Source organism: Pteropus vampyrus, unplaced genomic scaffold (genome assembly GCF_000151845.1).
Source record: "Pteropus vampyrus isolate Shadow unplaced genomic scaffold, Pvam_2.0 Scaffold223, whole genome shotgun sequence".
Taxonomy (NCBI): domain Eukaryota; kingdom Metazoa; phylum Chordata; class Mammalia; order Chiroptera; family Pteropodidae; genus Pteropus; species Pteropus vampyrus.
The window spans coordinates 2219283-2244740 of record NW_011889004.1 but is presented as its reverse complement, the minus strand read 5'-3'; the positions used below and the strand labels follow the sequence as shown (position 1 = coordinate 2244740).

Here is a 25458-nt window from a genome sequence, read left to right as displayed (position 1 = left end):
AAAAAGGACTTCTGTAAAAGAAAAGCAGGGGAAAAAAAAAACCATAAATACGAATAATAAAATGGCAATAAGTATATACCTATCAATAATCACTTTAAATATAAATGTATTAGACACTCCAATCAAAAGATGTAGGATAGCCGAATGGATAAGAAGACAAGACCCACACACATGCTGTATATAAGAGACCCACTTCAGATCAAATGACACACACAGATTGAAAGTAAAGAAATGGAAAAAGATATTTCATGCAAATGGAAATGTAAAAAAAGCCAGGATAGCAATATTAATATCACACAAAATAGACTTTAAAAGATTATAATAAGAGACAAAAAAGGGCATTAGATAATGATAAAGGGATCAATATACATCAAGAGGACATAATCCTAGTAAACATATATGCACCCAACAATTGCACCTACATATATAAAGCAACTATTGACAGATATCAAAGGAGAGAGCCACAGTTATACACTCATAGTAGGGGGCCTTAACACCCCATTGACACCATGAACAGATTTTCCAGACAGAAAATCAACAGGGAAACAGTGGGCTTAAATGACATATTAGACCAGATTAATTTAATAGTCACTTTTAGAGCTCTTCACCCCAAAGCAAGAAAATATACATTCTTCTCATAGAATATTTTCCAGGATAGACCACATGCTAAGGCACAAAATAAGTATCAATAAATTTAGGAAGACTGAAATCATATCAAGTCTCTTCTCTAATCACAATGGTATGAAACTAAAAATCAATCAAAAAACTGGAAAATACACAAACACAGGAAGGCTACATAACATGTTACCAAACAATGAATGGGTTAACGATGAGATCAAGGAAAAAATCAAAAGATACTCAGAGACAAATGAAAATGAAAACACAATGACTCAAAACCTATGAGACACAGCAAAAGCAGTTCTAAGAGGGAAATTCATAGCAATACAAGCCTACCTCGAGAAATAAGAAAAAGCTCCAATAAAAATTCTAACCTTACACTTAAACAAACTAGAAAAAGAACAGCAAACATAGCTCAAAGTGAATAGAAGGAAGGAAATAATAAAGACCAGAGCAGAAATCAATGAAATAGAATCTAGAAAAACAATGCAAAAGATTAATGAAACCAAGAGCTGATTCTTTGAAAGGATAAACGAAATTGATAAACCCTTAACCAGACTCACCAAGAAAAAAAGAGAGAGGACCCAAATAATTAAAATCAGAAATGAAAAAACAGAAGTAACTATGGACTCCACTGAAATACAAAGGATCATAAGAAAATATTATAAGCAATTATATGCCAACAAGTTGGACAATCTGGAAGAAATGAACACATTCCTAGAAACATACAATCTCCCAAGACAAAGTTCAGAAGAAACAGAAAATCTGAACTCATTTATTACCACCAACAAAATCGAATTAGTAATCAAAAAATTCCCAAAAAACAAGTCTTGGACCAGATGGCTTCATAAGCAAATTTTACCAAACACTCAGAGAAGAATTAATACCTATTCTTCTCAAACTATTCCAAAAAATTCAAGAAGTGGGAAGGCTCTCCAATTCTTTTTATGAGGCCACCATTATCTGATTTCAAAACCAAAGACATTACAAGAAAAGAAAACTATAGGCCAATATCCCTTATGAACACTGATGCAAAAATCCTCAACAAAATATTAGCAAACCAAATTCAGCAAAGCATTAAAAATATCATGATCAAGTGAGATTTATTCCTGGGATGCAAGGTTGGTTTAATATCTGCAAATCAATTAATGTGATACACCACACTAACAAATTGAAAGATAAAAATCATATGATCATATCAAAAGATGCAGAAAAAGCATAAGACAAAATCCAGCATCCATTTATGATAAAAACTCTCAGCAAAGTGGGAATAGAGGGGATATAATTCAACATCATAAAGGCCATATATGACAAACCTACATCTAACATCATACTCAATGAGGAAAGGCTAAAGTGTATTCCTTAAGATCGGGAACAAGACAAGGATGCCCACTTCCAACACTTCAGTTCAACATTGTATTGGAAGTCCCAGCTAAAGCAATCAGAGAAGAAAGAAATAAAAGCCATCCAGATTGGAAAGGAAAAAGTAACACTGTCATTATTTGCAGATGACATGATACTATATAGAGAGAACCCTAAAGATTCCACCAAAAACTGTTAGAACTGATCAATGAGTTCAGGAAAGTAGCAAGATATAAAAGTAATATTCGGAAGTTGGTTGTATTTTTATACATCAATGATGAACTTTCAGAAAGAGAAATTAAGAAAACAATCCCATTTACAACTGCATCAAAAATAATAAAATACCTAGAAATCAAATTAACCAAGGAAGTAAAAGGCCTGTTCTCAGAAAATTACAAGTCATTGAAATAAGAAATTGAAGAAGATACAAATAAATGGAAGCATATACTGTGCTCATGGGTAGGAAGAATCAACATCATTTAAATGACCATGCTACCCAAAGCAATCTATAGATTCAATTCAATCCCTATCAAAATACTAATGGCATTTTTCAAAGAACTATAACAAATAACCCTAAAATTTATATGGAACCATAAAAGATCTCAAATAGCCATGGCAATCTTGAGAAATAAGAACAAAGTTGGAGATGTCACACAACCTGATATCAAACTATACTACAAGGCTGTAGTAATCAAAACAGCACAGTACTGGCATAAAAACAGATACATTAATCAATGGAACAGAATAGAACACTCAGAAATAAATCTACATCTACACATTCATTTAATCTATGAAAAAGGAGGCAAGAATATACAATGGGATAAAGACAGTCTCTTCAAAAAATGGCAGTGGGAAAAGTGAACAGATAAATGCAAAAAAATAAAAATAGAATACTTTCTTGCACCATATATAAGAATAGACTGAAAATGGATTAAAGACTTAATTAACATGTGAAACCATAAAATTTCTAGAAGAAGACATAGGCAGTAAACTCTGATATTATTAATAGTAACTTCTTTTCAAATATATCTCTTCGGGCAAGGGAAACAAAAGAAAAATAAATAAATGGGACTACATCAAACTAAAAAGTTTCTGCACAGCAAAGGAAACCATCAACAACAAAAAAAGACAACCTACTGAATGGGAGAATATATTGGCTTATGATACATCTGATAAGGAGTTAATATCCAAAATATATTAAGAACTCAGATATCTCAACAACAAAAAACAAACAATCTAATTAAAAAATAGACAGAAGACCTGGATAGTTCTATTCAGAGGAAGTACATACAGATGGCCAATAGACATATGAAAAGATGTTCAGCATCACTAATCATCAGAGAAATATAAATTAAAACCACAATGAGATATTACCTCATGCTTGTCAGAATGGTTATCATCAATAAACCAAAAAACAACAAATGTTGCTGAGGAGATGGCGGGACTGCAAATTGGTACAGCTACTATGGAAAATAGTCTGAATTCCTCAAAAAATTAAAAATGGATCTCCCTTTTGACTCAGCAATTGCACTTCTGGGTATCTATCCAAAGAAAACCAAAACTCTAAAATTAAAGATCTATGTACCCCTAGGTTCAGAGCAGTGCTATTCACAATAGCCAAGATATGGAAGCAACCTAAATGCCCATCAACAGACAACTGGATAAAGAAGTCACAGTTCATATATACAGTGGACTATTACTCAGCCATAAAAAAATGAAATCCTACCACTTGCAATGACATGGATGGATCTGGAGGTTATTATGCTGAGTGAAATAAGTCAGACAGAGGAAAACAATCACCATATATATGTGTAATGCCACTTATATGTGTAATCTAAGGAACAAAAAGAAGAAACTAATCAAAAAGACTCATGAATACAGAGGACAATCTGGTGACTGCCAGAGGGGAGAGTGGTTGGGGGGCTGGCAGGACTAAAGAAGTACAAATTAGTAATTGAGAGAGGGTCATGGGGATGGGGAGTACAGCATAGGGAATGTAGTCAGCAGTAATGTAATGGCTATGTTTAGAGCCAGAGATGTTAGAGTAATGGGGAGGATCGTTTCATAAACTATATAACCAACATACTGTATACTTGAAACTATTAATGAAATAAAATAAAATGTTAAAAAACATCTAGCACCACGCTCACTGTCTACTTATTCACGTGACTTTGTAACACGAACCTCAGCCCAGTTATTTCCCTCTCTTCACTCTCACATGCATATGACACATGCATATGCCACACTCATCCGCTCTTTTGGTCTTTCTTTGAATATAACATACCACTTTCCCTGAATGGTTCTCCCTTCTCTCTCCTGTTGTCTTCTCGAAATATTACATACACATCCCTCAAGTTCCACCTGTACTGTATAGTATCCCCAAGTTTTCCAGCCCACATTAATGTTCGTATCTAAAATTCTACTGCATTTTTATAGTTAGTATTACAGTTCATCCTTAACTATCTTAGAATTATTCCATATATGTTATTTTTAAAAATACTTTCCCAGCTAAATCTGAAAGTCACTGTGGGACTGTCTAATACTTTATTATAACTTCATAGCAATGGGCGCAATGTAGGCACTAAATACAAAACTTGCCATTGCCACATCGGTAAAAATCTCTAACATATTTGGAGTTGAATAAAAACCTGAATTCAAATGACTGATTAATAAATCTCGTTCACCTTTTTCCCTAGAAGATGCAATAAGAAAAGTTTTCCTAACAAAATATGTCATCTTCAGTAGCAACCCCAGTGTCCACTGCCGCTTGAGACCAGTATGACCAAATAAAAAAATATTATCAATTTTTATTGTGGTGACAATGAAACTATAAAGAAATCATCCGAGTTTACTAAGGTAAGGTAAAAGACAAAATTAACTTTGATCTCATTTTTATTTTCATGTGGTGTCTGGAAAGGACATAAATTAGGGGTTAGAAAGCCACAAAAAGATTCTATTTGAAGCTGGGTTTGACTGTGGATGACCTCTAAACTCCTTCTCCCCCTTCTCCTTTTTTCGGAAGACAATTGCAGAGCTAATGTCTATAACCCTACAATGAGGTAGCACTTATAATGCATTTGCTAGCTTTCCTGAAAAACTCTATCATATTAGTTGTTCCACTGTGCACATGTAAAAAACTATAAAAAGGTTGGTCTCTTTAAATCATGAATCTCTCAGCCAACAGTACTGTATTAAAATGTAATTTTCACAATTTATGACTTCAAACCTCAACTCTCCATTAAGGAGCTCTCGTCTGAATCAACATTACCATGTAAACCTCAAAACCTACTGGTGCCTAAAGAATTTTTTCCCTTTAATCAGACCACTAAACAGAAAACAAAGAAATTTTACACCTGTCAAGATGCAAGCAGTGCACAGAACCAGTAAATACTAGCTCACCAATATGGCTAAATATAGTCTGAATTCCTCAAAAAATTAAAAGTTAAATACAAAACCCAAGAAATGGTAGAATAAAAAAGAATAATACTATACTAAAGAAACTGTGAGCAGAATTTTGGTGGTACTATTGATGAGTCTGGCAGCCAATGATGGTCACATTAGCATCCCACTGGCTAATTAGTAGAAACAAAATTAACAGAATTTTAGAGCTGAAAACACTTTGAAAATATCCTTTTTAAGAAATGAAGAATCGGAGTATTTAAGTGATTCGCCCAAGATCAGACAGCTTAGGACAGAGCCAAGATAAGAATCCACTGCAGGGCTCTAAGTCAAGCTCCTATGATACCATATCAGGCAAATTGCTCACAAAATAAACCAATCTTGATTGGTTTTAAGTGAAAAGGAATACACTGAGTGGCTAATGGGAGGGGTGGAAAACCAGGCTTCGAGGCCCACAGTCAAAACTATGCCACAAAAAAGGCAATATAACTACTGCAACTAAACTCAGGACACCACAGCTTGTAATTCTGCCTCCATCACTATTAAATGCGCCACCCTTAGAAAATGGATGTCACTGTTGTCACCCACCACTGCCAGAACAAATCCTGTGCTATTCTTTTTCCTTTGAGCCTTTAGCTCCTGAATCAAAAGTGGGGTCCCAGGTTCAAAGGAGGATGGGAAAATTAGGATCCGATGTTTTCAGCTTTTACACTGGAAGGCAGGCAGCAGAAGTATGAGATAAAGAATTCTCCAAACACAGGAAGTGTTCAGACATTGACAGTCAAAAATGATTGATGGCCAACAAAGATACTATGCTTCAGCTGGTAATATTTTTAATCCGAGCAATCATGGCTAAGTCCAAAAAAAGAGCCATCTAATTGAAACTCTGAAACTACACAATAATAGAGAGCATTACCACAGTTAAAGGACTGAAGGAAATACTAGGAATATCCCCACCCCCAAAACAAAACAAAACAAACTAAAACAAGAAATCATCAATTGTACCAATTTTCACTAAATAAAAATGAAATTGAAGGAACAAAAGGTAAAAGATCAAATTTCCACTTGCAGTATATATAGGAAAGAGAATATAAATACATTAAAAGATAAATTAGTATGGAGGTTCCTCAAAAAAATAAACATAGAACTACTTTATGATCCAGCAATTCCACTTCTGGGTATTTATCCAAAGAAATCCAAAACACTAATTCGGAAAGATATATGCATCTCTATGCTCACTGCAGCATTATTTACAATAGCCAAGATATGGAAGCAACCAAAATGTCTATCAATAGACAATTGGATAAAGAAGATGTGGTATTGGTGGGTGGATCCATAGTGTAGTGGTTAGCATATTTGCTTTGCACGCATAAGGTCCTGGGTTCGTGCCCCAGGTGGAGCCATGGACCATACTCTGGGTGTGCCAGGCCCCGGGTGTGCCAGGCCCCAGGTGCACGCTGCAAGCGCACAGGAGGAGACGCCTTGCCTTCAGAGAGAGACAGCAACATCCGTAGGTCAGGGGTCTCCCTCCTTAAGAGAGAGACAGCAACATCCGTAGGTCAGGGGTGGGGGGAATTAAAAAGGGAGGGAAAAAAAAGATGTGGCACATATACACAATGGAATATTACTCAGCCATAAAAAAATAATAAAATCTTACCATTTGCAACAACACAGATGGACCTATACAGTATTACGGTAATGAAATAAGTCAGAGAGAGAAAGATAAATACCATATGATTTCGGTATTTGTGGAATTTAAAAATCAAAATAAATGAACAAACAAAACAGAAATAGACTCACTGATATAGAGAACAAACTTATTGTTGCCAGATTGAAGTACAAGTTGACAGTTACAAAATATTTATGAGGATGTAAAATAGAGCACAGAGAACAGTCAATAATATTGTAATAACTACATATGGTGCCAGGTGAGTACTAGACTTATTGGGGGATCACTTCATAAGTTATATAAATGTCTGACCACTATACTGTACACTTGAAACTAATATAATATTGAATATCAACTGAAATTGAAAAAAATTAAAATTAAAATAATTAAAAAATTAAAGATAAATTATAATACTAGCTCATGTACAGTACATGTTATGAGAGTCTGGAAAATGGAGTAATTATCGAGGGTAATCAGAAAGCTTCATGGAAGCAGAACTTAACTGATTTCTTGAAAAAAGGGTAGGAGTTAAGTCATTTTTTTCTAAGAGCGAAGAGTATTTTAGGCAGAAGTTTTGTCCTAATCAAAGGTCCAGGAGAAGATAGGTACATGGAATGCTAGGTCATGGTGAACAGGCCAGCTTGACTGGAACAGTGGAAAAATAGAGAAGATACTGAGCTAAGAATAAAAAGACTTGAATTTCAAAGCCCCATAGCCTGTCTCTTCACTTTGTCAAATTTATAAATTGTGGTGCTGGTTTTATTTACACACACACACATACACACACACATGCGATGTGGATATGTCTAATACTTATGTACATATATATATGAATACATACATATGTCTACACATATATGTACCTATGTATGCATCTATGCATGTGTATACATACATATACAAAAAGTCCATTTCACTTTATATAAATTAAAAATCTTTTTCAATGTCAAATGTCTCTGCTTTTAGCTATTATTATGTCTCATTGGTCCACACTCACTAATTAGAAGCTCTGGTTATCAGCTATACATGCATATAGCGAATAAAAGTGGTATGGTACTTTTTTAATGTATAAAAATGTATAGGCTAGATTAGGTGATCTCTAAGATTCTTCCTAACTATACTCTTCTATGATTCTAATTCCTATTCAAGAGTAAATTTAGGCTGTTAGCAAAGGGACTAATTTTATGTTTTTATTAGGCTACGTGGAATAGAGATTTGGCAACCTGTAGCTATTGAAATGCTGTTCTTTCTATAAACTATGCGTAACATATGAAATAGCCAATGTCAAACCAACTCCATAAGAATGTAAAGGCCCTTTGCAACATTCATTGAACACTAGTTATGTGCTTTCAAAATGTAAAGGCTTTAAGAATTTAAGATGAACAAAGTCACATTACCTGACACCTGAAAAGCTTGTACGAATACAGTAGAGGCTAATAATAAATAATCACACTCTGCTAGGAGATATATAGCAGGTGCTCAAATGTCATTTCATTCAATGTCGTTTCATTATAGCACTGATGAGATGCCATAGGAACTTAACTTTTGTTTATATTAATTAGCCTACAGTAAAATTGGTGTCACTATATGTCCTTCAACTTGAAGTCAAAGAACCAATGGTGACAACGTTAAGTGAGGATTTATTAGACTACATTTCATCAGTTCTGAGATGCGCATTTATTCACATATTAACATCTCTGAATTTGGGATTTAGTATCTCTGAACTCAATGGTGCTTCACAATGGTTTGTCACTTCTATGCCCTAAAGAGTCTAAAAGACCTTTCAGTTTATATAAAATAAAAAGGTAAGTGATAAGAAAGAATTGTGTCATCCTTTAATCATTAGCATTTTCTTTTTTCTTAGTAATACATAAAATAATGATACAACTTTCAATCCAGAGTTCTTAGCATTGGTAGGATGTGCTATGGGACCCAAAAGGAGAAAGGTGCTAACTCTACCTAGGTAGATATGGGAATGCTTTCCAAAAGAATTAACATTTGAATAGAAAATGATGATATGAGAGACCAATACTCAAAAACTACAGATAGACTACATCTTGGAGATGAGAATGAAAGAGAGTTAAGAGATCTCTTACACTAAGTAAGTTGGCCTCTATCCTATAGGCAATAGGAAAAATGCAGAATTATGAGTAAGACAACGACAGATCAAACTTCCATTTTAGAAAATTCATTCCGGAAGGATAGCAAAGCACAGACTGATTTGGAAGAGATAAAAATCCAGAAAAACAAGTTATAGGAAAAGTTCTGTATTTGCAATGACAAAACAGATGAGGAGCAAGTGACAAATTTCAGACATATTTAGAATTTAAAAAAATTTATAGAATTTGAGGGGGAAATGTATTTAACAGGCGCAATGCCTTATTCCAAAAGAATGGTACTCTACTGACTGTCTCCCATGGATCATCTTCAAGGTAACCAACATTTCTACAGATTTCAATCTAAGGCACTATGAAGACATTCTGGAGCCTTCCAAGTTATCCTTATAACATTTTCCTGGCATCCATTACTAAAAAGGCTTCAACTTTCCTAAAACCCTGGTGATACCACTACTAAATATCCTTGGATACATCACTAAAATATAGTACTGAACTGCAAATCCAAAGATTAGGAGAAACAATTCTGGAATGAATCTCCAAACATGGATCCAAAGAAAAAATACAGTTACTAAAGTATATTGAGGATAAAGTACTCCCCCAAAAAACAAAATTTAGAGGTAATGTTTATAATAAGTGTTTAATTTTAATTTTACCTTTCTTAATTCCTTAAAGAGGAAATTAAATTAAAAACCATTGGGTTTGTCACAAAAACTCAAATATTGTATGATACCTAGAGTAATCAAATTCATAGAGATAAAAAGTAGGAAAATATTTTTCAGGAGCAGGGGGGACAGTGGAATGAAGATTATTGTTTAATGGGTACAGAGTGCCAATTTGAGAAGATAAAAAAATTCTGAAGATGGATAGTGGTGACAGTTGCACAACACTGTAAATATACTTAATGGCACTGAATTTTATAACTAAAAATGGTTAAAATAGTCAATTTTATGTTATGTATATTTGACAATAAAAAAAAAAACTTTATTTCGTACTAAAAGCAAAACTTAACCCACCTCAAGAAAATGAAAACAGAAACAACTGATATGTTCAATACTTTGTCTAAGTCACTTCACATTTTTCTGGTTTTCTTTATGTATCTATATTCCACTTCATTCAAAAAGGATTCAAAGGCCTTCTGTAGAAATAAGGTGGAAAACACAAAAATTGGAATGAGTGGAAAATAAGGGTAAGACAATAAAACTCAGCATACAGACTGGTGGTAGACTGTAAGCCTTGACACACTTCCTAAAGGTAGCCAGGACACTGGGCTCTACACTTCATAGAGGACAAAGCAAAAAGATAAAGGATTACTTCAAAATTCCCCAGACCTTTCAAATAAAAACACTCAGGAGAAACTCAGCTTTTCCTGGAACTTAGGCCTGGGAGAAAGTTCGTCAGTGAGTTCTCAGCAAAAGGATCATGTGTACTATGCAGTGCTCATTCCACATCCCTAATACTGTGCCAGCCATAAATACAAGAGCAGGATTATTACTGCTGCTGCTTCTATTGCCAGTGAGAAGAAGAACATCACATTGCTGAGGGGGAGGCATCTTACAAGGTGCCTGCCTTTGCATTCTAGTGTTTGATTCTCAAAACATTAGGAGGTAGATATTACCATTTCCCTTTTACAGATAAGGACTTAGGTGTAGAGAAAGGAAGCAACCTTGCTCAAACAATGGAAGAGCAAATGGCAGTGCTGTAATTAAGATTCTAATCTTTTGGGGGAGAAAGTCTATATTTTTTAACATAATATTTCAAAAAGAGGCCTCCTGAGAAGAGTAACTGCCACCTAAAAGAGTTCACCAAGGGTGGACAATAAGGCAAATAAAAGGTGAGTCCCAACTTGACTCTGAGAGAAAAGCTTATACATTAAACAGCCATTTTCTACCAGCACTTCATAAAATCAGTTTCCCTGGATCCTCTGGAGCTTGTAGAAACACCACGACAGGTGATAGCCCATAAATGTAATAGTCTTTAGATTACCGAATTAACAGGAGAGAAAAAATACTCAAGAGAGCCCTCAGCAAGAAGCAGCCCTAGTGTCTTTAGAGGAACAAATAAAGGTAAACTCCATCACATTTTGTAATTATATTATTAAATCTGTGCTTGGCAGCAGTACTATGCTACACAATCCAAATTTGCATAAACATTTATAAGATACAATGAATTGAAAGTGCTAAAAGACTATCTAAAAAGGAAAAATGGAAAATAGTAAATGAATAAATTGAAGTCATGAAAAAGTGTCATTTTTATATTTATATTTATTTTTATATTTTCATTAATGATTTAAAGGAAATACATCATATATAATGATGTAAATATAACCACAGGAGAAGTAGTTTAACTGATATCTGGTTAGTGAGCATGAGTGAAACCATAAAGAAAAATAGACTTAATTCAGTTAGCAATATAGGCAGGAACAATATAAAAAAATCAGTTAAGTTTCAATATGCATAAATATAACATTTATTTGGGAACAAGTGTATAATATAGATTGGCCCTACCTTTTAAAAAAATGAAATCTTGAAACTTCCTACAAAGGAATGCTGTGCATATCATGAGAGCTTTGTTTGCTTACAGATGCACCTGGACTAAGAGCTTTTTCTGTTGCATTTAAAAATTACAAAATAAAAACAACTGACACAACAGATCAGACCTATGTGTAAAGTGACCCAGACTGCACAGCTATGTAACAATGATAGAAACATAGAAAGCTGCAGAAGGCTAAAATAAAGATGGGTAGAAAATGGGCAGCAAATGATGATATATTTTATGAATTACAATCATATGACAAAAAAAAAGGTCATTAAGATGTAAGATAATGCACAGAACAACACCATGCAAAGTCAGTCTCTCTATAAAATGTTGACAAGAAAAGTCCACCTGGAATAGAAAACAGTGGTAAAGGCAATACTAAAAATAAACAATAGATTAAATTGCCTTAAGGAAAGAGAAGAAAATACTGAAGTGCTCCAGGCACCTGTAAGAGGCAGCTTTCTCCAAGGTCAGCCTTAGGTTACTCAGTATAAACTGGGAAAGAACAAGGCACAGAAAACCCTAAGGGTGACAGCAGAACTGAGCTATTTCTCGCAGTGCGAGATTTCCTTACATTTATCTAAACAAATTGCTTCAAAGGCAAAATGGTAAGTATGATTCTGCTGATCTCAACATGTTCACTCCAATATTCTAAGGTAACAGCAGAAATACCTCAGATTAAGAAGCCATATCTTCATGAACTAGATAAAAAATGTTCCACGTAAATTACTTGCAGTAGGGTGTAGAGAAAGAATGAAAAACCACTGGAAAGTGGAAAGGAAAGACAGATTGATTTTTTTGTTCTTCATAGCCACCCCATGCCCAACCCCCAAGCCCTGGAGCTCCAAAGCGCATCTGCTCTAAGTCAGAGTTTATTAACAGCAGGTCCCCCAGTGGGGGAAGCCATTAGGTTCCTTCAGCAAAGACAGCTTTGTATGGGGTTATAAAACCACATGAGAGAGGTTTCGTTACCACTTTTTTTCTAAAACATGAAATCTTTGACTTTCAGAAAAATATTTTTTATAGCTTCGAATTGCTTAGATACCATACAAGTACCATTTAGTTCATCAAACTTTTACTTAGTATATATTTTGATATACCATACTAGCCAAATACCACACTAGCCAGTATATTAAAACAATCTAACGCTACATTTCCTAAACTAGATAAAATGTCTAATGATACTGTCATCAAAATTTTTCGATTCATTCAAAAACGTACCTTTTCAGAGAAAAAAAAATAAAAGAGTTCTGCTTGACATACCCTAATTAATATGGAACAATATTAGCTGTCTACTATTTGCCATCAATCTGCCTTAGTGTCTCCATTACTCTGCAAAGATGAAAATTTGTGTGCACTTTCAGCCTAATCTTCCCAAGAACTCATTTCTCAAAAATCAATGCTCCTCAAAGTGAATCCTATCTATTCTAGGCCTTCGAACTTCTCCAACTTCCACAGTACTATTTCCAATCCATTGTTTTCCCAGAATATCAATTGTTATAAAATAGAATAATAGGAGAAAACAATTTAAACTAGTGTCTGTCTGATTCTCTCTCTTTCAATTCAACATAATCTTGTAATGCTCCTCTGAAAAATGTTACACAGAGCCTACAGTTAGATCCATATGTCCTTCTATGAAATATTAGGGTGTCTAATGTCTTCTCTTATTTATTTCTAGATGGCATAATGGTCCAACTAAACAAATCAGAGGTGTTGTGGTTTAGAGGTCCAGAATCTTAGAACTACAAAGAGCATATAACTAAAATCCAGAGAAGTCGATTCATTTGCCCATGGTCATATAGTTAGTTAATGAAAAATTCAAAAATATAATCTAGGTCCACAAACTTCTAGGCCAGTAGCCTTACCACAATCCTATTATGGCTCATGGTCAGCTACTGACAGGGATTCTTAATCTTCCTTTATCTAAAATATATGATCTTAGCAAATTTTATAACCTGTCAGTTCTCAATACCTGAGTCTAAAGTCTTCAAAGGCTAGAGATGTTCTACTTTAAATTAGTGTCAGACCATATACTTTTATCATACTTACCTCTCATGGGAGATTTCATGGCAGCTTCTACCATTCCCACCAGAAGCTGGAGACTCTTGGGGTCTTGAGCCAGTCCAGATGCAAAGGCTGCCAGGGCATCGGCATGACGTCCGAGGTACTGGAGGGCAACACCCTGTCGAAAGTATGCCTACAAATAAAGGAAATATAATGCATGTTATACACTACGTCCAGCAAGGCTGCTGATGAGTCTTTATTCGAACAACAGGTCAGCAAAATGAAGATTGAGACAGTCTTGGTTCAAAAACCTAGTAAACGGTTCTCAATAAAATCTGATTTCTTCAAACATCATAAAATGTAAACATACTTCTTTCAGGCAAATTATATTCTAAACTTCCCTTTTATTTAACTTCTAGAACACTTATACATTTTATCACAGTCTTTGGCATTTATCCACGTACTGCTTTTACTGTTTTTTTAAAAATACTTCTTATTCTACCTTTAATGTCATAAGCTCCTTAAGGACAGCGGTTTGGAGATTCTTTTGTATCTCACAGAAGTATGTAGCACAGTGCAAGGTAAATGAGAGACACTCAAATTCCACTTATTTTCTACTTTCCCTTTTTATATAATTAACAGGAAAAAACAATATGTGATTATTAAGATAATTTTAATAATAATATAACATGGCTATATTTAATGTAGTGTTTCAGATACGTTTAAAAGCTGCTATCTAAAATATGTGTGCTTTTCTTAGAAACAAAATAAGATTGTTATCATTGTATTCTTTAATTGGACTCATTTAAAAACTATTATCATTAGCTGTGATTACAGGAGAACATCCCTCCTTTCAGCTAGTTGTAGAAAGGGCCAAAAAATTAATAAAATATTTAAATTTTAGAATAGTCCTTACAGCAGTGTAGTTTGTTTTCAAAAATACAGAGTAAAAACAAAGTGTTACCAGTATATAACCAGCAAAGGACCTTGTATCTGATAAAATAACACATAAAAATGGCATATTATTAATGTATTCATTGCTTATATCACAACATCTGCTTCTAAAATACTTGGCCTCCTATTTAACTTAAACATTCTTACAAAACTACATGTTTATAACACAAATTTAACTTTTTAGTCCAATATACTTTAGATTGTCAAAAATTGTGTTCATAGGATCTAAATGAAGTTTCAAACAACTTCTAAAACTACTCACTAAACTTAATAATTTTATAATTTTGTATTATATACACATACACACACATAGAGAGTGAGAGAGAACATCTTTAATGTTTATAAAATATATTTACTTGTCTTATCTTATTTCATTTTTACAATTACCCTTTGAGGTAATTTAAGATGGGCAATGCTATTCAGTGTTTCTGTTAAGAAACTATCCATAAACAGAATAATTTATTAATATTCAAATTATTATAGGCTATTCAGACTTCTATTAGTTTAAACTACCAGCAGCTGTTAAAACTCAGTCCCAAGTAAGACAATAACCTGTAAATGCACTTTCATTACTAATTCATAAGATCACTTTCTTTCATTGGCTCAGCCACTGTTTTAATCTTTAATGTGTTTTATGGACATTTTTCACTATCCTTTCCATTTCACATTTTAGGTGATTTCTATAATCCAAGAGGTAATATATACCATATACCAGCTAAAAATAACCAGACTTTACATAATTCTAAAAATGCTATATTAAAGCTAAACTAAAACAATATATATGCATATATATATAAAGACAAACATGACTTTAGTTATTGATTTCAGGTATATATTTAAAAAAAACACAAAAATTTATTGTGTTAATCATTTCACAATATATGTAAGTCAAATTATTATACTGCACATCTTTAATTTATACAATGCTATATGTCAATTATATCTCAAAAACTAGAAAAACAAAGTTCTTAAATTAGTCTCAGTGAATTCTGATAATTTCTTGCATATTAAAAGCAAAACTTAATCATTCATTACTTCACTGAGAGAACAAATCATTTCCTTGTCTGCCACCTGAAATCACTGAAAAATATGATTTACCTACTCCTTACTAGGTAGGCAAAGTTGCATTAAATGACAGTTATGGTATCAAGTTCACATGGCAGTTAAGGATTAGTGTGCTTATTTTGTATACTTAGGACACTAAGAAATTAGAGGAGAAAAGGTATGACTGGACTATGTTGCCCACAATCTTGGCTTCCTTTCTTCAGAAGAAGATTTTGAAAAGAGGTAGGTGAGAAGGCTCAAAGGTCTTTCTTGGACCTCCCTAATTCCCTTCCACAATCCCCGACCCAACTTTATAAGATTTTTCTCAGTCAAAAGCTTAGAGTTATATCCTTGTCAAGGTAGGATAATGAGTCAAGCTCTGTCAAACCCCTGATCCTAACTCATAGAGTGGAGCTCTCCCAACTTTCTTCCATGCAATACTCATTGCATGTACAAATAGCTCTTGAATAAAAATTAGTTACTTATACTTCTGTGAGAGATATGCTACTATGGAGTTTAAGCAGATGATGATAAAACCTAGATTGTGAGTTACTGTGATAGAATAAAAAGAATTTTAACACAGTGCTTGAAAAGTAAGTACTCGATAAAATTAGCTATTTTTGTTATTAATTAATGAGAAAAGAATCCTAATAAGACCACAATTACGGACTAACAGAATATAAGAGGAGTCCAACAAATATTTCAAATAGTTTATTATTTAATATAATATTATTCAATTCCTATCACTGTTTCATTCTCTCCACCTTTTACCTCATAAAAGACTGTTGGCAACTGAAATACTCACTGTTGTAAGACTTCCAGACAAAATCTGAACTATCTGACCAAAAGAAATTGGTACTATCAGGTTTTGGGAGGTACAGCAGTCATCCACATGATCCTCTGCCAGCCTCTTCCTAAGCAAAGGTCACGATGTGCTCAAATTCACAACTGTTTACCATAGTAAAGAAAATTGATATAATCTGCTGTAGCATATCCGCTTCACCCCTATTGGCTCCTGCTACTATTTGTTCTCTTACTCAGTATCACAAGTTTCACTGGAAGCTGCTTCATTTGGGAAAGGCACAAATCTTGATCACTTAGGATTGAGCAGAGGCAGTATGTGTGCAGCACGCCAGGGGAAGGTGAGGCCTATGAAGCAATATTGAACACTTGGTGCCCAGCCAACCTCAGAAAATATATTACCCTGCCTCAGCAACATACAGACACCACATTCTGGTCACTGGTTATGTAGCAGATGGAGAAAGAAAGGCAACATGAATTGACTATTGAGAGCATCAACATACTGAGAACAATGATTTTAACTTGAAGCTTTAGCCAGAAAGAGAACTTATAGGGAGCTAGTTAATATACTGGACTAAAAGCGGAAAGCTAAGATTTTCAAGTGTTGCAGTCATTCATTTTTTTGTTGTTGTTATTCACCACAAAGAACCCTCAGTAATTATTCCACAGATGCTACTAAATAATCTCACAAATACAACTGGGTTACAAGAATAAATTTTCATTCATTCCTCATTTCCTTCAATTAACATTCCCTAAAAATCTGGAGCACTAGGCACTGTGATGTGTACCACAAAAGAAAGAAACAAAGACGGGACTCATACCCTCAAGGTGTTCAGTCTAGAGAGGAAGACTATAAAAAAAACTATAAATATCTTGACTGCTACCAGTAACTGGTTCCAAGTAGTAAGATTTTGTAATATTTCAGCAGTAATAAAATTGTAGCTGACTGAAGTAGTTATGCCCTGTTGAAATATTAGTATTTGTCTTTATTAAGTGGCCATTCTTCTCACCTCAGAGAGTTTTCTAGATGTTTGTGTCCCTCCAAAATTAATACGTTAAAATCTAATTTTCAGTGTGATGGTATATGGAAGTAGAGCTTTTGGGAGGTGATCAGGTCATGAGAGTGGAACTCTCATGAATGGGATTAGTGTCCTTATAAAAGAGGCCCCAGAAAGCTCCCTCTCCCCTTCTACCATGTCGGATGGCAAGAAGACAGCTGTGTATTATGATGGCTCTCACCAGACACTAAATATGCTATCACCTTGATCTCATACTTCCCAGTCTCCAGAACTGCAAGAAATAAATGTTTGTTGTTTAAGCTACCCAATTTTGTTAGTTATAGCATTCCAAATGGATTAGACAGGGTTAAAGTAAAAATACTCAAAGGCTAAACAAGTGAAACAGTAAGCTATTCACCTGTCAATTACTGCTGGAAGCTATGAAAGACATTTAAGTCTTTACTCTCCACACTCCATTCCTGGTTCACAATTCTAAAATATCACTAAAGCCCAAATCTAACATCCTATTCTCCAGTGGCTCAAATGAGTGATTAGGTAGGTAAATATATGCTCATAGATACATGTGTGTATTTATAACATAAAATAAAGAACAAATACATGTAATATGTAACGATATATAAAATTAAGAGTGTTTACTTATATGTACAATACATAATCCATTTTTTAGTTTACGCATTCACAAATATGCTGCCTTTGATTTAATCTGTACTTTCAAATATTATACTAATTTTCCCAACTTATCTTTACTGTTTGAATTTGAACTTTTTTACATCTTCTAAAGAGTAGCTCTAGTATAAAATGGCAGTATATCTGCTAACCAGTCATATCACCTGCTACCACATCATCATCTTTTTCAATATTTATAAATTATATAACTACTTTACTGAATTTCTCCTTATTATTTTATTTAAAAATGAACAGAAATGGGGGAAATAGAAATGCTACTAGTTTTTAAAAAGCAGCAGTATTAAAAAAAAAAAAAAAGCAGCAGCAGAATTAAACTATAATTTAACACAACTGGGTCAAAAACAAAAATGATTACAAGGTGCCGAAGGCAGAAAACCTTTAACATCACTGGATGTACACAGAACAACTAACTATGCGTAGTCATGATGGAAAAGAATAAAATTAGAGTAAACTAAAACATGATTCTTAAAAAGAAAGGCATGACTTGAGATTTTAGTTTTTAGTTCTTTAAGAATTAACACTTCCTACTCACTGAACATGTCAATCTTTTGTTTAATATTTTCATATTTGATATTTTACATATTTAACTTTCATATACTTTTCCAGGAATATATTGTATGGAAAAAGACTGCAGTACTTAAAACAGAGGTCCATCATAAGAGCAAAATGTAAATAGATATATTACCTCTATAAAATTTATTATATAATACAAATACATTATGTCACATAAAAATGTGACATATAAGGACCCATGCCCTCAATAAGTTTTTACCCTCTTGCAATAAATAGGCACTCATATGGATACATACATGCAAATTATTTTTGTTATGTATTCTGTTATGTATGTTTCATTTAGAGCAAGGGAGAAATTAAAAAGAACTTTCTACACTGATAGAAATACTCTGTGCTGTATAATGGTGGTCTTTAACCAGCCACATGTGGCCAGCCACTGAGTACATGAAATGTAGATAGTGTGACTAAGAAACTAAACTTTATATTTTATTTCATTTTAAATACTTTAAATTAAAATAGCCACCAAGTAGCTAGTAGTCATTGGATTGGATAATGCAATTCTAGAGTTTAGTCTTCCTCTAACAACAAACCTCCAAACACAAATCAAAATTGGAAAGTGAAAGGGGATATACTAAACAAGTGAAATAACTACTATGAAAGCTCTAAACTGAAGCTATGTGACTTATTCCCAAGGCAGATGTGGTGGAAGAGAAAGGACTCATAAAGCTGACACTGGAATCCTGTCCATTTTAGCTGTGTGCCTTTGGACAAGGCACTTAATAACTTCATGTTCCATTTTCACTTACTGAGAGGATGATACTGATGAACTTAAAGGGTTGTAACAATGGTTGCCAATTGATTTCACCTACGAAATATAAAACAGAGTATGTGCTTTTTTAAAAAAATTAAACAGAAGTGAATTTCTCACCAAGTATTACTCTCATTTAGCATTTACTATTTTATCAGGTAGCTTATCTACTTCACCAGTTTGCAGATTTATCACCTTTAATAAAGTCAGTAAGGTGCTAACAGAAATTAGGCCTAAAAGAAAAATTAATGATCATAAATATCACCTTGACTCATTAAAGAAATAGTTAAAACTTAAGTTTGGTATCTTCTGTTTCAAAGGCCTATAAAGTAGGTAATACATTTGAGGGAGATTTTTAAATTAAAATTGCTTTTAAAAATGTTTATGCCTTTCGCAGTTGATTGGGTAGGCTCCAATTATCTAGTAAACTCATTATTTGGAAAAAAATATCATACATAGGATAAATAAGGTCCTTTGGCCTAGGTGGAAAAGAAGAAAGAGGTGGCAGAAAATAGATGACCAAAAATATATCTGTCAAAACAGGAAACAGTCCTTCCTCTCAAAGACTTTATCCTGATATACTGATTATTAGAGTTACTACAGGATGTTCTGAGGCCCAAGTCTGACACCTATTTTTGAATTAGTAAGAGCTCAGTCTTACCATATCAGTATCACCATTATAAATTACCATAAATTTTAGTGAATTTATGTAGGTGTTTTATTTTCCAAAACCTTTTCTAGTGTTCATTTGTTGAACTGCTATCTGTGCCCACCACTGTGCTAGGTGCTTTCCATAGTATATCAGTAACCCTCACGATATCCTACAAGAAGTTCTTACAACAATTATTGCAAAAAAGAGGTAGTTACAAACTTGTCCAACATCACACAGCTACAAAGTGACACAAACCTGCTACCAAACTCTTTCCACTACTCTACATCACCTCTTTGATAAAAGAATTAATGGTATTCGATTAACCTCTAAATCAAGCTTTTTGTCTGGGAATTCTTATACTTGCAAAATTTAACCTACAAAGGCAGAAATGAAGGAAAATCAGAAATGACACAGAAAATTTATGAACATGAATATTTAATCTCTTTTCCATTAGCAACCGTTGATTGTAGAACAATTTTTAATGAATTGGACGGAGGGAAAATTCATTTCATTAACCTTTCATATAAATGTATTATTATTGAACCAAACAGGCCACTGTACTTGCAACTCGGTTCGATGTTAATTAGATTACAGGCATGGGGCTTTAAATCAAAGAGAAACAAAAGGAGCCACCAGCAAGCTTCTCAGCCATTGCTTGTTTGTTTGCTGGCTAAAATGGATTTTTACCCGCAATACAATTTGCTATGCTTCTTTTATTTGGTGACATTTTCAAGTGAATTTTATCTTGCATCTATTTGTTGACACTTTACATTAAAAATAAAAATAAAACCTTGAGAATCAGCAAAGAACACATTCTTTATGGAGTAATGTATGTGTTTTACTTGCTCAGCCGGGAGTAATCATTCTTATCTCTCCAGAAAACTACACTTATATTTTTAACTAGTCTTATTGTATGCTGAAAGTACATGCAAGAGATTGGAGGCTATTTTAGAAAACAAAATTATTTAGTTTGCAACTCAGAGTCAGAGGTCCAAAAAGTCTCAACATAAGGTTCTAACCAAATCTGCCACTGTAAATTGCTTCTCTCCCCAACTCTGGCTTTGGTATGTTTAATACCAATTTCTAAAGGAAGTCTGTTCTCAATCCTGATTGTTTCATATCATATCAGCTATTTCTTTTCCCAAAATTAATTTTAAACTAATTGTATCAAAGTATTAAGGTAACATTTTAAAAAATAAATTTGAAATTTGATCAAAACTTAAAGAAAAAATTTGATAAAAACTTAAAGAAAAAATGAAATGACAACCAGATGTTAAATAACTAAGTAGCACTGAAGGGATTCCCAATGTTAAAGTTTATGTCAGATTATAAAATGTGGGTACGGCAATTTGAAGTTTCTCTTCTAAGATTTAAAACTAAACAATGAAAGCAGTTTAAAGTCCCCTAGAGCAATGGTTCTAAACTTTCCATATCTATACCCTTCCTATATGAATGTGCCATAGGAGGAATATAAAGTTGGGCCAAGAAGAAAACCAGGGAATTTCCTGAACATTCTCCAAGAAGTCATCTGGCTTCAGTATGTTCTGTGTTCCTGCTCTACCAATCGTCCCCCTACCCAGAAAAGAACACAGAGCAAGTGTGCCTTCACACACATAGCCTGGTCCTGGGGAATGTGGTAAGACCAGAAGTAAAATGGAAAACAATAATGGCGGGCAGAGAGAATAGTGAATTCAGAAAAACACTGAAGCCAACAATGTGGGAATTAAAAAGGATCCCAAATTCTCACTATTGGTAAAAACATTTGGCATCTCATCTACCACACTGTAGGTAAACCCAAACCATGCCAGATTAATGAAAATTCACTTCCTTCAAAAAGTAGTCTATCAGAAATTATTGTCGTGGATATAAGAGTTCTATATAAGGCTTCCTTGCACTTATGAAATTCCTCCGTTAGTGACTCACTCCTTGATCTTTCTGAGTTTTCTCATCTATCAACTCTTGCTTTTCTCATCAAATTATAATTCAAATGTGAGTCTGAAGCATTTTACTATGGAGAAGGACAAAGCAACACAATAACATAACATTTCCTGAAATGTCAAATTTATTTGAAGTTTCTGGGAAAGAATACTTTAATTAATAAACTTTATTTTTAGAGCAGTTCTAGATTCACAGCAAAACTGAGTAAAAAGTACACAGGATTCACATATAACTATTGTTCTAACACATGTACAACCTCCCCCACTATTAACACCTTGCACCACTGCAGTACTTCTTTACAATCAATGGAGAATTATTTTTATATGAAAAATTATAAAAGAAAATTCTAAAAAAAAGGAAACATTAAAAAATGCCCACCACCACTCTGCCTATAGCCCAATCATTGGAAGAGTCCCTCTCTTTAGGTATTTGGGAAAGCAAAGCCTGAGTACCTGTCTAAACCACTGGCAACCTCTACTGCTTCACTTGCTAACCTGTAGGAAGAGTCTCCAGGAAAGAATATTTACTGGGAAGAGGACCATGAACAGAGTAACATAAGCAAGTGGTGAGAGCTTGCAAAAAACACTTGCACAGATATTTTACACACGTCTGTCTAAATAATAAACTTCACAGCCTACCTCTTTCTCCTTCCTATATTATGTATTATTTCTACATTGGCATATGTGTGCTAGGGTGCCACATATCACAATGGAAAATATAAGGTTAAGAAAAATGTCTGCTTCTCAATACTCATTACTTCAAAAATATAACAATATACTTTATACCTTTTCAAAAGAGAAAGGGTTCCATTCCTTAGGCAAGATGGAGTAAGCATCCAATCTTTCTAGCTGAGTACATATATGCCCTGAAAAGACTTCATGAAACAGCTAGCTCTCTGAAACAGTAAATGACAGCAGATGAACTGAGGAACAAGACCAGAATTGAAAGTAGTACCAAACCAGCAATGGATTTCTTGTTTTGCTTTGTTTATCCTTCCCATCTGGTGTTGCCCAACATGGATTCAATGGTAGTTCAAAATGAGGAAGTACACACTGGGTCCAAACAGAAAGCAGCCCAAGAAAAGTCCTACTCTTCCGGTCTATAAAGTGTAGGGGGGGTCACATATAGGAGGGAGTTTATGAGAGTGATCCCATAAAGATGTATATGGATCTGACCTTAAAAAGAATACCTAAGGTTTTGAGAACTAAACTATAGGAGAGCCTACCATCTAATTCTCAGACTGACCATTGAGTGATGCATACAAAAGGTCTTAGTAGAACTACAAAGGCTCTGAAAACTTCACTGACATTGGAACTAAAGTCCACAAAATGTGGATTGGGACTTAAAACCTGAAACTAAACAGCTAAATTGTTTATTAAAACAATGAACAAAACAACAAAAAGACTACATTCACCTTTTTTAAAAAAAAGATGCAAAGGATAATACCAAAACATCCAGGATATAAACAAAATTATGTGGCTGATAAAAAACCAGAAAAATCTCAACTCACAAGAAAATAAGGCAATCAACAGATATCAACTCCAAGATGACATAGAAGTTAAAATTATCAAAGATTTTAAAGCAGCTATTATATTCACATGAGAAGAAATAAGGGCAAACATTCTTGTAGCAAATGGAAAGACAGACACTCTCAGGAAAGGAATAAAAGATATAAAAAAATAAAATAAAATAAAAATTTTAAATATAAAAACATAATAACTAAAGTGAAATATTTAGGAGTAGGTTCAATAGTAGAACTGCAATGACAGAGAAACAAAACAGATAGATCAATAGAAATTACCCAATCTGAACAATATACAAATAACTGAAAAACAAAAATGAACAGAGCCTCATCAATATATTGGGTAATAATAAAAGGTTTACTATTCATGTCATTGGAGTCCCAAAGGAGATAATAAAGAGTATAGAGCAGAAAAGAAAAACCAAAAGACTTAAACAAATAATGACTGAAAATTTTCCACAATTTGTGGAAAGATATAAGCAGACATAAACCTACAGATTGAAGAAGGACAGCAAACCTCAAACAAGATTAACCCAAAAAAATCCATGACAAGAAAGATCAGACTACCGAAAATAAAAGACAAAAACATCTTGAAAGCAGCCAGATAAAAATGTCATATTACATGTAGGGAAACAATCCAAAAGGTTGCAGATTGCTCATCACAAACCATGGAGGCTAAAAAGCAATGGAAAGACAACTTTAAAGTGCTGAAATAAAAGAACTATAAACCCAGAATTCTGTAATTTTTCAGAAAACATCCTCAGGAATGATGCTGAAATGAAGACATTGGCAGATGAAGAAAAACTAAAAGAGAAAATGTTACCAATAAACCTACTCTAAAAGAAATGCTAAAGTAAATTCTTCAGATACAAGAGAAATAACGTCAGTGGGAGAGGTGACAGTGCAATAAGTCTAAATAAATAAATAGGTGGCAAACAAATTGGAAAAGAAGAAATACAACTATTCCTATAAGCAACCGATATGATTATCTATATAACAATCCTAAGAAGAATACAAAAAAGCTCTTAGAACTAATCAATGAATTAGCAATGTCAACAGATATAAGGTAAACATACAAACATCATATTTCATAGCAAACAATTAGAAATTAAATTTCTGAAAATAATACCATTAATAGCTCCAAAATGGTGTAAATCTAACAAAATATAAGTAAGATGAGCAAGGCAAAAACTACAAAATACTCATTAAAAAAAATCAATGAAGATCTATATGTATGGAGAAACATACCATGTTCAATGTCGACCCTTCCCAAATTGAACATACAAATAGATTTAATGCAATTCCAATCAAGATCGAATAACATTTTTTATACATATAGACAGCTGAGTCTAAAAATTTATACAGAAAGGCAAAGGAACTAAAATAGCCAAAACAATCTTAAAAAATAAAAGGTTGTAGACCTCATAGAACCCAATTTTAACATTTCCTCTAAATTTAAGTAATCAACACAGTGTAATACTGGTGAAGGAATAGACACATCCAGAGAACAGAGTCCGAAATAGATGCACACACACGTGGACAAGTGATATTTTACAAAATAAGAAAGGGAATTTAAAAAGAAAGGAAATTTTCAACAAATGGTGTTGGAACAACTGGACATTCATATGCAGACAAATGAACCTTGTACTTTATGAATCTTGAACCTCAAATTGGACCACAAATCTAAATGTGAAAAAATAAAGCTGTAAAACTTTTAGAAGAAAAAATCTGTGACATAAGGTTAGACACAAAGTTCTTAAATATAACATTAAGAAAGAACTAGAGCAAAAAATGGCAGAGTGGTAACTTTAAGAGC

General features: G+C 33.7%; 1 protein-coding gene across 1 annotated transcript in view; it reads right to left on the bottom strand.

Annotated features, from left to right (window-relative positions):
- Positions 1–25458, bottom strand: part of TTC28 (tetratricopeptide repeat domain 28) — a 641766-nt gene that overhangs the window by 311004 nt on the left and 305304 nt on the right. Inside the window, exon 3 of the mRNA XM_023538443.1 lies at positions 13750–13897. Within this exon, the coding sequence (XP_023394211.1) occupies positions 13750–13897 (148 nt within the window). The remainder of the gene's footprint in view (positions 1–13749; positions 13898–25458) is intronic.